The sequence below is a fragment of the Condylura cristata genome, unplaced genomic scaffold (genome assembly GCF_000260355.1).
Source record: "Condylura cristata isolate star-nosed mole 26May11 unplaced genomic scaffold, ConCri1.0 scaffold00019, whole genome shotgun sequence".
NCBI lineage: Eukaryota > Metazoa > Chordata > Mammalia > Eulipotyphla > Talpidae > Condylura > Condylura cristata.
Window position 1 is genome coordinate 21,269,516 of NW_004567120.1, and position 13,127 is coordinate 21,282,642.

Below are 13,127 nucleotides of genomic sequence, written 5' to 3' on the forward strand. Positions count from 1 at the left end.
TTGTCTGTGTCTGCAGTTGATTACAGCTAAGAGGCGGCAGGCGGGAATCGAACTCATGCGGAAGTGGCTTCAGATTCTCAGTGCTGTGCTTTAACCCGCTGCGCCACCAGGGAGGGCCTGTTTTGCCTTTTTTAAGGATTTTTTTTCCCATGGATCTTTTGTACCTTTGGATAATGCAGCCTTTTTAAATTTTCTCACGTTAAATGATAGCATCATATAAGACGGGAAAGTATAAAATGCCATTTGATTTATTCTTTAATATCATGTAACATATCTTGAAATCAACAACTATGAAGCACTATGTAGTATCACATTGCAATTTCAGTGCTCAGGTTAGGGTATAGAAGATAATGAGTAAAACAGGATAAGAATTGGCTGTTGATATATGTATTTAGGCATCAGCCTCTACTTAGAAGAATAGACTATTATCTACTTGGTATCCTCTTGATTAAAGGTTAAAAGTTAACTCATAATGATTTATTATTGAAATTAAGATCTACTATCCAGGTTGAAATTCCCATTAGTGAAAACTAAAGAACTGAGCATCTCTATTCCCATATACATTTTGGATCAACATTTAGTGGTAACTGAACACCTTGGAAGAATAATGATCTTATCCAGAGTCACTATTCATAATCTCATCAGAATTCTAACTTGGAAAAAAAATGAAATTATTCTGCTCTAACACGATTTTGTTCATGTGTATAACAAAGAGACAGCAATTAACTTGCCATTTATATCACTTGCTGTAAGGAGAGTACTACCCACTCTGATAATCAGATTGATTATGAAAACACAATAAGTGAGCTCTTGACTGCAAGGTTTTTGTAAATCTCTCTTATTCTGTGGAAATAGTTTTTGGGTAAGGTTTGTGAATCTTCTGTTTTTATTTATCTTTCAGTGTTGGACACACCCTAATTTGATTCTATATGAATAGCATTTTGAGATAGGGATCACCACTGGTTATTGCTATTGTTTAATCTTCAGTGACTCACCTTCTAAATTAAACATTTAATTTTAAAATGATGTAAACTATTATATTATTTAAAAATAGAATTGCAAAAAAAAAACCCCAACATTTAATCTTAAATACAGGACTTGATTTCATGTGCAACATCTTGGAAATATTTACGTGCAGTATTTCTTAAAATTAAAGCTAATTCAAATATTGTTTACCTGTTGGGGTTGTAATACTTTTATCAGTAATAGAGCTTAAATGCTCTTAAAAGCTTAATGATTAAGAGAAGATCGACTCATTATCTCTTTGGAGAAGAAGGCATTAAATTGCACTAAGAGGGATCTCTTAGAGCTTGGATTGCAGGGACAGGTCATTGTGGAACCAGTATCTTGTTTTGAATTATACATCATGGAGGATTTAAAGTAGGCAAACTGCGGTAGGAGATTGGACCTACCAGGCATATATTCCTACGATATTCATGCTCTTGCTCCACTACAAGATAAATAGGATATCTGGAGCCTACCTTTTCCACACATTTCTCTTTGTATTCCCCCTCAATACCTAACTTTGTGTTGCACACATGTTAGGTTCTCAAAATATATTTAATTGATTGAATCCCAAGGAATTATACATAGTCTTTTCATGTACTAGGACTTTGTGGTTACCAACTATAAACTAAAAGGGCCTTTGTTTTCAGGAATTTCATCATGGTGGTTTTTATTACGAAGGTTTTGGCTATTATATTGTAGCACATAAAATTTATATATATTTTTCAGCATCATAAATGCTTCTGTATAGTCTGTTTCTTAGAAAAGCATTTAAAAGTCCGACTGAGTCTTTTGATTTTCATTTAAAAGTGTTGTATTTTTTAGTTGTTATTAGTTACAGAGCCTTCAGGCAACTGTCAAAGGTGTCTTGGGTATCCTTTATTTTTTATTTTTTCATTCATACAAACTTGATTTTAAAAGCAAGCTCTACAATTTATTTTGTTGTCAAGGACAATTCTTTCCTATTTTGGGGGGGATGGTAGAAAGGACTACTTTGTCTCAGTTCAATTGTGACAAAATATGGAAATCATTATATGATTTTTTCCATCTATTAACAATAATAGCCCTGATTATCTCTTTAGAAATTCAGCAAAATCATAGTGTGTGGAGAAAATCTGTGTAATTACCACTAATCATAGGTTTTGTTCAATCAATTAATAGTGCTTTGAAACTCTCTTTACTAGCAATAAATTAAGGATTAGGATTTAAAGTTCTCTTTTCACTCACTTTGTGCACCTGCTTAGTGTTAAGATCCAAGCTGTATATTTTCATTTAATTATTTTAATTTTCTCAACATTTGTTTCCAATATTTCCCATTGGGATAGTAGAAACCTTGGCTCTCTCTGTCTCTCTCTCTCTCTCTTTTTTTTTTTTTTGTCCTACTTCATAATCTTGTGTTTTAATTTAAACGTTACAATTCCATATAAGTTTTTCTAAGGAAGAATCAGTAAAACTCAGGAAATAAATACTATACCAATTTGAAAATACCCTTTAGACTTTAATCTTGTATTGGAAGCTGGAGGTCATTTGGATGATTACTTGCCATAAAGACAAATTCATATAAATATAACTCTCTTCATTTTGTCTTTACTTTGGTGCAAACACTTAGATCTGACTTTTATTTTCTTCTAAGCTATGGCTACTCAGCTTTAAAAAAAAAAAAACATGAATTCAGCACTTATGAAATAAAAGAATAGTGGGGTTGCTTAAATGACAGGCAGAATGTGGGTCTATTTCTTTGAGGCTACCCACCAAGAAAAGCCAAAAAATTTTGGTTATGGCATTTGAAACTATACTAGATAGTCTCATCTCAGAAAGTTGAATTGTTTCAACTTGTTATTCTTCAATATATAAAGACCACACTAGGACAATGCCCCTCAAAACATGGTGATTTAGTTTAATTTATTTTAGTAGTCAGTAAAATAAACTGGTACATATTTGTCTAGTTCTACTTTGAAAAATAAAAACTATAACCCTACAACAACAAAATAAACTAATCAGTGTTCTTTCAATGTGCCATGAGTTATAGGTAGAATATTAGAAATGAAGGTTTCAGAACAATGCAAAGGGAGAGATAAAAAAAAAAGAAATCAAAAGAAACCTTTGGAATCTGACTGTAGAACTGAGGTTAAAGGGGTAGGTAGGAGCAAAGGGTGAAGAGGCTGAAATGGAGAGTGGTGGAAGGTTCTGGCGTTTTGGTCATGGGTATGATGTGATACCATTCATTTGTAGAGGCAACACTCCTAAATTATTTACAATGTTATAAACCAACATTAACTCGGTAAACATAAAAAGAGGATATCAGTTGAGAAGAGTCAGAATACTAAAGTATAACAGCCTGTGTATAAAAATAGAAGTTGGAAAATTAAAAATAGGCAAATCCTATAAAAATATTATTAAACGGTTTAGATTTTTAAGAGTAACTCTCAGCTTAGTCTTCCCTCTTTTATTCAATGTAAGTATACACATTTAAACATGATTGCTGTCGTCAGCCTTCTATCTGTTTTATCTTAAACTCTTGCCTCAGAGAATTCTGAGGGATTGTTCTCATAAGCCCCCCCCCCCAAATAAAGTTTTCAAGATAGTCAAAAAGGCATATTTTGATGGGCTGGAAGATGAGGTGAGCGCTAATTTGTGGGAGTGTGGGGGACAAGCAAGAGCACAGGTATGTAAGAACGAGTTCCTGTGGCGGATGGGCATCATTTACGCTGCACGAACAACATGTTGGCCCAACTGCTAGACATCTTGAGTTGGACAAAGATGGATGGACATCTTTGATTGCCTGTTTTCAGCCCTCAAGCCTTTTCCAGCCGTAAGGTGAAGTTGACCTCCACTTTTGAGACTTCACTCTTAGGATGAACTTTTAGGTAGCGAACTCCATTCTACCCTTAGCTGGGACTCATTAAACTGCCTCCTTTATTTACTGAAATGAGCTACCTCAAAAGGTGTAAGTTGTGAAAGGCACAACTGAAGTTTAGCTAAGCAGCTGGAGATGCTTAGCAGCTGCTTTCTCTAAAGTTTTAATGCCTAATGAAAGCTTGACTTTACTGCTTAGATCTTAGGACAGAATATAATCGAAATTCCCACACCAAGTCTGTCGGCTGTGTGGTTGAAATCATTATTTCATGTGCTTTCATAGGCATTCAAGATCATGTGCGCTTAAGTGTATAAATCCATTGTTATTAGACATACAGACATACAGATTCCTCTTGCCACTGTAATGCAAAAAAATTGTGGAATACATTAGTTTAAAAATGGAACTTTCAAACCCAGCCTTTCCGAAAGGATGTGCATCTGCACTAGATTGGTTTTCTTCTTTAAATCCTAATGAACACTGACCACAGTGGCTCAGTAAAGAGGTCGCATATGTGCTGCAGATGAGGACACACATAAGCGGTGTTTGTAAGGAAAGACACTAGATTTAGACAGAGTCAAGGATGGTTAAATCAACACAGAGACACACACACAACCTGAGGGTGAAAGGAAATCCCAGGCTTCCTTACCATCAGATTTACAAAACAAAGTAGAACCCCAAAAGATGCGTTTGAAGCTATAGGTTGCCCCACACAGCACCTGGGCAGTATAAAACAGCAGCTAAAATCAAAACCACTTGAATTCTGGCTCAGCTTGCTCCAGACAAGTACTTAAAATAGCTTAAATAACAGGATGCAAGGGGAGGGAAAACATTTCCTTTTAAGGACATACATTCTTGGTGTGATTCAAACTTCTGCAGGAACAAGGCTGTGTAATAAGTTTATTTACTTTAAGGTTACTGGGAGGGGGGTGCAGGAGTTGCTGGCATTGAAAATAATAACTTGGTAAAGAGAATAATGAGGTGCTCTTAAAACAGAATGCAGATGTGAACCTGTATGTGAAGAGGCGGGTGGGGGCTGGGGAGATGATTAAGAATCTGTTGTTAAAAACAATTCCTTTCTGGTGAATTCGGTAACCAATATGAAAAGGGCCTCTGCAGTATCAGAAGACGTTTGGTGATTTTTTTTTTTATATATATAAGTATAGTCATCTGTTTAAAAATAGGAACAGTTGGTCAATTTGTGGGAATTTAGCTCTTTGCTTTCTGCAGGAAGTTTGTTCAGTGGGTTAGGTGGAGTTTCTTTTTTTCCTGCCAACCTGCTAATGTCTACCCATACTGACCATATTTTCTGAACCAGAAAGTTGAGTCATGTGCTTAAAGAAACATTGTGAATACAGCTTGTATGATAATTAGTCTATACTTTACTAGGTGGTTGAAAATATGACGCTGGAACAGAAGAGTCTTCAAAATGCAGAACCTGTTCCACCCGGTTCTAATGTATAGTTCATGAAGAAGTGGCAAGGGAGCCAGAAAGGGATTCCAGAATATTGGCAGCTTTAATGAGAAAATGGGACGGCCTGCATGCTGAGAAGTTGTGATTTTAGTTTCCAGTTGTTAAAACTGTTTTCAATCTAGATCTGTGTTTTTTGGGGTCAGTTTATTATTCAATTCTCATGTGTCTGTCAAAACTCAGAATAGGAAAAGTTCACTCTCAGATGTAGTCTTGAGCTCTTGATTAATAGCATCTCTGCTGAGACAGAAGCCTCAAACAGGCCATTGTGCTACCTCATTTTTTGGCTTGTTAAAAAAATTATTTATTTATGCTTACAAGAACTGGGGTACAGGCCAGAGAAGCAGGGAATGAGAGGATTCACCAGAGACAGACTGGGGAACAGAACAGGCAGAATGACTGAAACACTCTGCTGAGAGGAGCAGTGGGTGAGACAGGAGAGGTCTGCTGCCATATGTGGGTCACCTCTCCAGCCTGGCATCAAGCTTGCCCTGCAGTGGCTTCCAAGAGCTTCATAGTGTTTAACCCCTTGCGCCACCAGGAAGGACCCCATTTTTTGGCTTTCTACAGCACACCACATTAGATTTCTGGTTTTGCTTTAAGTGTGTATATTGGGGAGGGAGGGAGTTGACTGGGGTTGGAAATAAAATTAGCATAAAACTCTTTAAAAATAATTGCACCCTCTTTTGTCATTCAAGGATTTTACCAGCTGGGAGTGTTTGTAAAATAAATTGCAAGCTGCCTTTTAAGTTCCCTCTGCCTTCTTATTGAAATTGAAGTTGTTTTCTTAAAAATAAGATTTAGGAGCTCTAAGAACACCTTGATGTTATTTGCTAATATTAACACTAAAATGCCTTTCACCTCAGTAGGGTAGTACAAGCTAGATCTGCTGATAAATACAGAAAAATAGCAGAGTAGCTAAAACTTTTACAATATATAAAACTACATGACACATGTTCGATGATTCTTTTGCCACCTCAGGAAAGAGCGAGATTCCAAAGGACCAAAAATTTTGCAAGGATGTAGAAATCATAGCTTCCAGCACAAAGCAGGGGTTCTGTATGATCCATTTCTGTGTCTAGCTTGGTCCTGCACAGATTAGATACACAGTTAGCTCTGGAGATTGCTAAAGACATGCACGTGATATTTCTTAGTAAACTCAAAGCAGATTTCTGCATTCAGAATGAGAGAGAAGTCTTAGCTGACAGCCCTCACTGGCTGTCCACTTGCACACCCCTGGGTGGGTGCGTTCACTTAGGAAACCAAATTACAGATCTGAAGCCTACTGGGTGGGGACAAGATTAGAACAAAGAGAATGAGATTGAATGTTATTTAAGGGATATTTCTGTCGTTAGGGTTTCCTGGTGAATTGCCGTTCTGTCTTTCAGTGGTATTTCTGAATTTTTGTCATTGTTTAGTTTTTAAAATGCTCATTACATTAGAACATTCTTTTCCTGGTTAAGACTAGAGAATCATTAATTCTAATAAAATAATTTTCCCATTGCTTATATGCAAGGTACTCTGCCATATTTTGGGGTGAAAGATAAAAAAAGATTTTGAAGTATCTATCAAAATATTTGCAATGTAATCAGGAAGATAATAATTTAATGACAATTCTTCCTCCAAATCCTTTTAAAATGTTCCATTCAGTTAGAAGTATCTATCATTACTACTGTTGCTTCAAAATGGAGTTTCTGTATGTGGTTACCCTATTTAGTTATATTTTGGGTAGTTACTTCCTGGCATCTTTTAAGCACATCAGTTAGCTATTTGATAATTAATACTTGAGAGACATTATTTCGAAAATGGCTCCAGAGGTAGCTCTCCTCATTACCTAATCCTCTGCTCTACCTAATGCCAAAAAGCATAGGTACATATGCTTTTACTCACAGGACCTTGGTCATTTTCTTGTAGATTTTAATTCATTATAGCTTTCCAATATTTATTTTAAAGAATCTATTCTGAATATTTCTATTGTATTACTGAGACTACAAAAAAGAACAATTAAGTACCTTTTAAATGCTATCTCCAGGGTGGAGTCAGTAACAAGATTAAATTGCCCTTCAGATACAACATTTTAGAAATTCTGGATAACTGGGGCCTCCCTGGTGGTGCAAGGGGTTAAGTCTCAGCACTGTGAAGCTATCCCCAGCCACTGCCGCATGAGTTTGATCCCTGGTACAGCAGACCCCTCCTGTCTCACTGACTGCTCCCCTCAGCTGTGTATTTCAGTGGATCAATTTGTTCTATTTCCCACTCTGTCTCTGGTGAAACCTCTCACCCCACACCTCCGGCCTACACCCCAGTTCTTGTATGCATAAATAAATAAAATAAATCTTTCTTTAAAAAGAATTAAAGGAAAATAGAATATCTTAAAATATATTTCTATCATTTTGTTAAAGTAGACAAGGTGTTGATACTTAACCAAGTAATAATATATCACCTCTAAAGATAGAAAAATGAGGAAATACTGTATGTAAGTAATAAGGTATAGTGTAAGCAGAACGTTATTACTGTTTTAAATATGTATTATGATTTTCTCTGGTATTTTGAAAACGTTTCCATGTGTGTGCTCACGTGTGCACGTGCAACTAGTGACTGAATTTACAATCAAAGTCAGAGCCAAAACGAAGGGATCATTTGACCCCAAAACACTTATTTTTAAATTTATTTATTTGTGCATACAGAACTGGGGTATAGGCTAGAGGTGCAGGGGTGGTGAGAGGATTCACTAGAGACAGAGTGGGGAGCAGAACAGGCCGACTGACGAGGTACACTGCTGAGGGGAGCAGCGGGCAGGTCAGGAGAGGTCTGCCATGCCTTGTGGATCACCTCTGGGGGAGGCAGGGGTGGAACTCATGCGGAAGTGGCTTTAGCTTCTTAGTGCTGTGCTTTAACCTGCTGCACCACCAGGAAGGGCCCCCAAAACACTTTTATAAGGACAAAGCAAGACCTGAAAGGGCATACTAATTAGTAACTGTGTTGACATTAGATCACTGGTCACACTACTCCCACTACTGTGACCCTCCAGCTATGCTGTGTCACCTGTTTCATGTGACACCTACTCCTCGTATTGAGCGTGATTTCAACTTTGTAAAGAAAATTAAAGAAACAGATTGGTATCTACATAGAAGGCATATTTAAACTCAGGAATTTTCATTCATCGAAAAGTGTCTAAAACCGTATCGCCATGTGGATTTCTTCATACTTTTAGTAAATTCAGATGTTGTTGCTGGATTGGTTTCTTACTTCACTAATAATGTGTTTGATGTATTCCCTTTTATAAATCCAAAGCCAAAAAATGTGAAGGTGTGTCTAAAGGAATTAAGTGCCTTATTTTGAAGAAAATATTGGTGATTTTCAGAAGTGTTGAGTAATTAGGGGGATGATGTTTTAAAAGGGTAGATATTTTAATCGGTATATTTAAAATGTAGTAGCCTATGTTTAGCAATGTTTGGATACTGGAATTCCCATCAGCCTTCAAAATACTGGGGAAATGGTCCATAACATATATTTAATATTTTAATAATTGGAAAAAAACCATGTTATTTGTGAATAAACACTTAGATCACACTTAGAATAAAATCCAAAGTATGTTCTTGGTCTATAATAAGAGCTTTTCTGATCAGTTCTGTGATCTCATCCCTTGATATCCCCCTTACTGGCTCTGCTCAATTCATAACTAGATCTTTGCTGTTTCCTCTTCCTGAAATCTGCCCCCCCTCCCAAATCTGTACAATTTGCTTCCTTACTTGATGTAAATCTTTTATTCAAGTACAGTCTCATCAAAGTGGTCATCCTTGAACAAGCCACCTAAATAGTCCTGCCAACATCACTCCCCCCACCTATTGCAACAACCAAGGTCACTCATCTTCAGCACTGCTGATATTTTGAGCTGCATTCTGTGCAGCAGAATGGGGGCATGAGAGGGTCACAGGCATTGTGGCATCTGTGGCCAATACTCATTAGATTCCAAGAACATCCTTTTCCCTTATCCCCTAACTTGTCCAATCAAAAATGTTTCCAGACATTTATGAATATCATCTGGGGGGCAAAATAGCCCCCAGTCTAACCCCTTGCCCTGCTTTATTTTTCTACATAGCACTTGTGTTATATCAGATTATATTTTATAGTCATTCCTCGTGTTATGTGCTTATTAGTCATATTGACATATGAACTCTTTGACTCTCTTTTATTGGTTGCAGTATCGTTAGTCCCGTACCTGGTTTGACACATTAAATACTGTGCCAATAGATTTACTATTCACAATATATTTTATTGAATAATGCTATGGTCATCTTGATCAACTTTTATATTCAGATTGCTTCATTTTATTATAGTAACTACCTTCATATGTGAAAATGAGTGAGGACCTAAGAAATAGAAAACATTACTGAACAGTAGATACTGAAATTGCTGCTGAAAATCCAATTTCTGTTACTAAAAAATTGTGCCCTGAGGACATTGGCCCTCTCTCCCCAATAAATTATCTTCTCATTACTGATCACTTTTCCCCCCAATTAAGCAGCATTAGCACTTACATACATACTCTTTTAGATTTGTCACGATAGGGTCTTCCCTGGTGTCACAATGGGTTAAAGCACAGCACTATGAAGCTGCGGAAGCCACTGCAACACGAGTTCTATCCCCGGCCAAGGGGGTGACCCTCATGGCCTGGCCGACCTCCCCTTACCCGCCCACTGCTCCCCTCAGCAGTGTATTTCAGTCCACCTGCCTGTTCTGCTCCCCACTCTGTCTCTGGTTGAGCCTTTCAACTCCCGCAGCTCTGGTCTGTACCCAAGTTCTATATATCTAAATAAAAAAATCTTTTAAAAAAATTGTTAAGACCAAAAAATAAAGTTACCAGTCCCTCCCTGGTGGCTCAACGGGTTAAAGCACAGCACTGCGAAGTTGGCCATGGCCTCCTCGGTGCAAGTTCTGAGTTGGATACCCGCCCCAGAGGAGATCCACCTGGGTGTGGGTGGCAGACCTCTCCTGTCCTGCCCACTGCTCCCCTCAGCAGTGTACTTCGTCGATCTGCCTGTTCTGTTCCCCACTCTGTCTCTGGTGAATCCTCTCACCACCCCTGAGCCTCTGGCCTGTACCCCAGTTCTGTATGCACAAATAAATAAATCTTTTAAAAAATATATTAAAGATATTTTTTAATACAGCTACTTACACACTAAAATACAGGATACATGACATAAAATCTTGCTTTTTAAATTTGTATTTCAGACAACGTTGGGTTCCGTACAATAAGAGAGGAAAAGATTGCATTAGTCAAGTTTATGGACTGAAGATAAAATGAAGACAAATATTCCAAAACTTTAACTATTTTTCCTAAAAAACATTTTTTGTTGTTGTTTTTCCCCTTTTTACAAAGATCTCAACAGCAATGGATTCATTTGTGACTATGAACTTCATGAGCTTTTCAAGGAAGCAAATATGCCATTACCAGGATATAAAGTGAGAGAAATTATTCAAAAACTCATGCTGGATGGTGACAGAAATAAGGATGGGAAAATAAGTTTTGATGAATTCGTTTATGTAAGTATGTGAAAATTCACCATTATTAAAAGTAATGATTGTTCCTGTCTAGTGGGATCTTATAGTACTAAGAACTATGATATTAAGTTAAGGACCAAAAGCTTGCCTCAAGTCTGGGACACCTTCTGGTGGGAACCCACAGGAAAGGGGCAGAAGAGCCAGGCAAGACTTGAAGGAAAAGAGTAAAATCAAAATACAAAATATAAAGACTGCCATTGTCAGCATCCCTAAGGGAGGCCCACCCACCACATGTCTCCTTCTATGTACCCCAAGTCCTTGGTGCAAATCCAAGCAAGCATGGCTTCTTCTTCATCTGTCTCTCTAGTCCATGGGCCTCCTCCCAGTCTTCTCTCCCAAGGCCTTTTTAACTTCCCCTCCTGCTCAGCTCCACCCTTCATTAGGTGAAGCAGGGAACATGGAACCTCCCTTCCTTAGATGACACTATTTTCTATTAGTTATTAGAGTATCTTAAGAAAATAATCGAGAAAAAGGACACTGAAGGAAGCAAAAATATAACACAATGCTGGCTGAGGAACATGAGTCATCAGTTTCCTTTGGGGCAGCATTAAAGGGCATTTTTCAAGGTGCTAAATGACATCTTTGAAGTACTCCTTGTATTTCCTTTTGTGAACCTGTGTTTGCAAATCTTTCTCCTCTTTTTCTACCCACCTCCCAAATTTTTATGATAACACCTTGACTCAGACATGGAAGCTTCCCAAGTTGAATTTTCTCATTAAAAAGATGTAGCATACTCTGGTTTCTCCTCAGATTGTATAAATCTTTCACCTTTTACTAAAAAGATGTAGCACTTAATTGTACCATTTTGTCTGGGATGGTAAGTTTGATAATTAACATATGTGTATCTTTAGTCCATTGGAAGAAACGTAAATTTATTTTTGTTTGCTTCTCTACTATCACCAACGACTCTTCAGTGTCAGGAGTTTATCTCTTAATTCTCCACCCATCACCCTCCAGTACCTAACTTATTGTTCTGTATTTAGTGCTTGGGGAGTAATTGTGCAACACTGGCTCATATTGAAGCCTAATGCTTTTAACTGTCAGTGAGTGAGGCCTAGATTTTCTAGACATATGCCAGTCTGATTCATTGACTAAGTATTTGAGAGATGTAGAGAAAAGCTGTTGCCTTTCCCCTTGACTAAGACACCCCCCCCCCAAGACTTTCATTTATCTTTAAGGGTGAGTTTGTCTTGATCTAATTATGTATTCCTTGCAGTATATTGCAAACAATAATTAGTGCTCAATATTTGTTACAAATGTCCTAGCACACTCCTCTCCTCTCTTTCCATGGTTTACTTCTTTGTTCCACGACACATGAAATAGTAACAGACACTCCCATTAGTCATCCTGGCTCATTATAGCAATGGTCATTATATGGTCTCTCCTATTAGAAAAAAAATCCTTTAGAGTTCAAGAAGCAAATTGACTAATGATGTCTATTTAGCTGATAGCATTTTGTGGGGGTATTACTGTTTTAAAAATACAGATTTGTGTCATAGTTTCATGATGTAATTCTTGCCATTTTCTTTTGAATACTGATTTCCTCCCCACCATTTTTTGTCTCCAGTTATTGCCAAAGCCTTTTGTTTTGAATTCTATGTTCAATAATAGTAAGTTGCAATTGACTTGCAATTTGAGCACTTGCATGTCCCCTGATGTATAACTTGCTCTGCATGTTTAGTTCTGAATTTAAAGTAGCTTAGAGCAGTAGTTAGCTATGACGAGTTGCTGTTGCTATAATTTGCCACTCAGAATTCTTTTAATCAACTACAAAAAACACATCTAAGCCATTAAGATTTGCAGTGTGCCAGTATTGTTAAGGACAAAATTATGAGAGTGCCTTTGAAAAAATGATCCTTGTATATTTTAAAACATTGCAGATCCTGCATAACTTCTGTGGCCTTTAAATGAGGAGGCATGATTATTAAAATTTAAAGATCATATGTAATAATTTCAGCAGCCCAAGGGATTTTTTAAAAAGATATGCTGTTCTCTAAATCACATTCATTGTAGTAACCAATGTTATCTCAATAAATAAATTAAATGTGGCTCAGAAAATTTTAAAATGCAAAAGTCAAAAAAATAATAATGAACACATTTTAAGTAAAAATATTAATGTTCCAATTCATAGGAATTGATATATTTACATTCTTTTATTTTTCAAATTAACAACAAAAAAAAAGGCTTGGATTCCAGAAAAATGAGGTGACTTATACAGCATTATGCACAGAG

At 37.0% G+C, this 13,127-nt stretch overlaps 1 protein-coding gene across 2 annotated transcripts in view; it reads left to right on the plus strand.

The window, feature by feature from the left end:
• Positions 1–13,127, plus strand: part of PLS3 (plastin 3) — an 82,829-nt gene that overhangs the window by 49,234 nt on the left and 20,468 nt on the right. For both annotated transcript variants that reach the window (XM_012727165.1, XM_012727166.1), the window contains exon 4: positions 10,714–10,877. In XM_012727165.1, the coding sequence (XP_012582619.1) occupies positions 10,714–10,877 (164 nt within the window). The remainder of the gene's footprint in view (positions 1–10,713; positions 10,878–13,127) is intronic.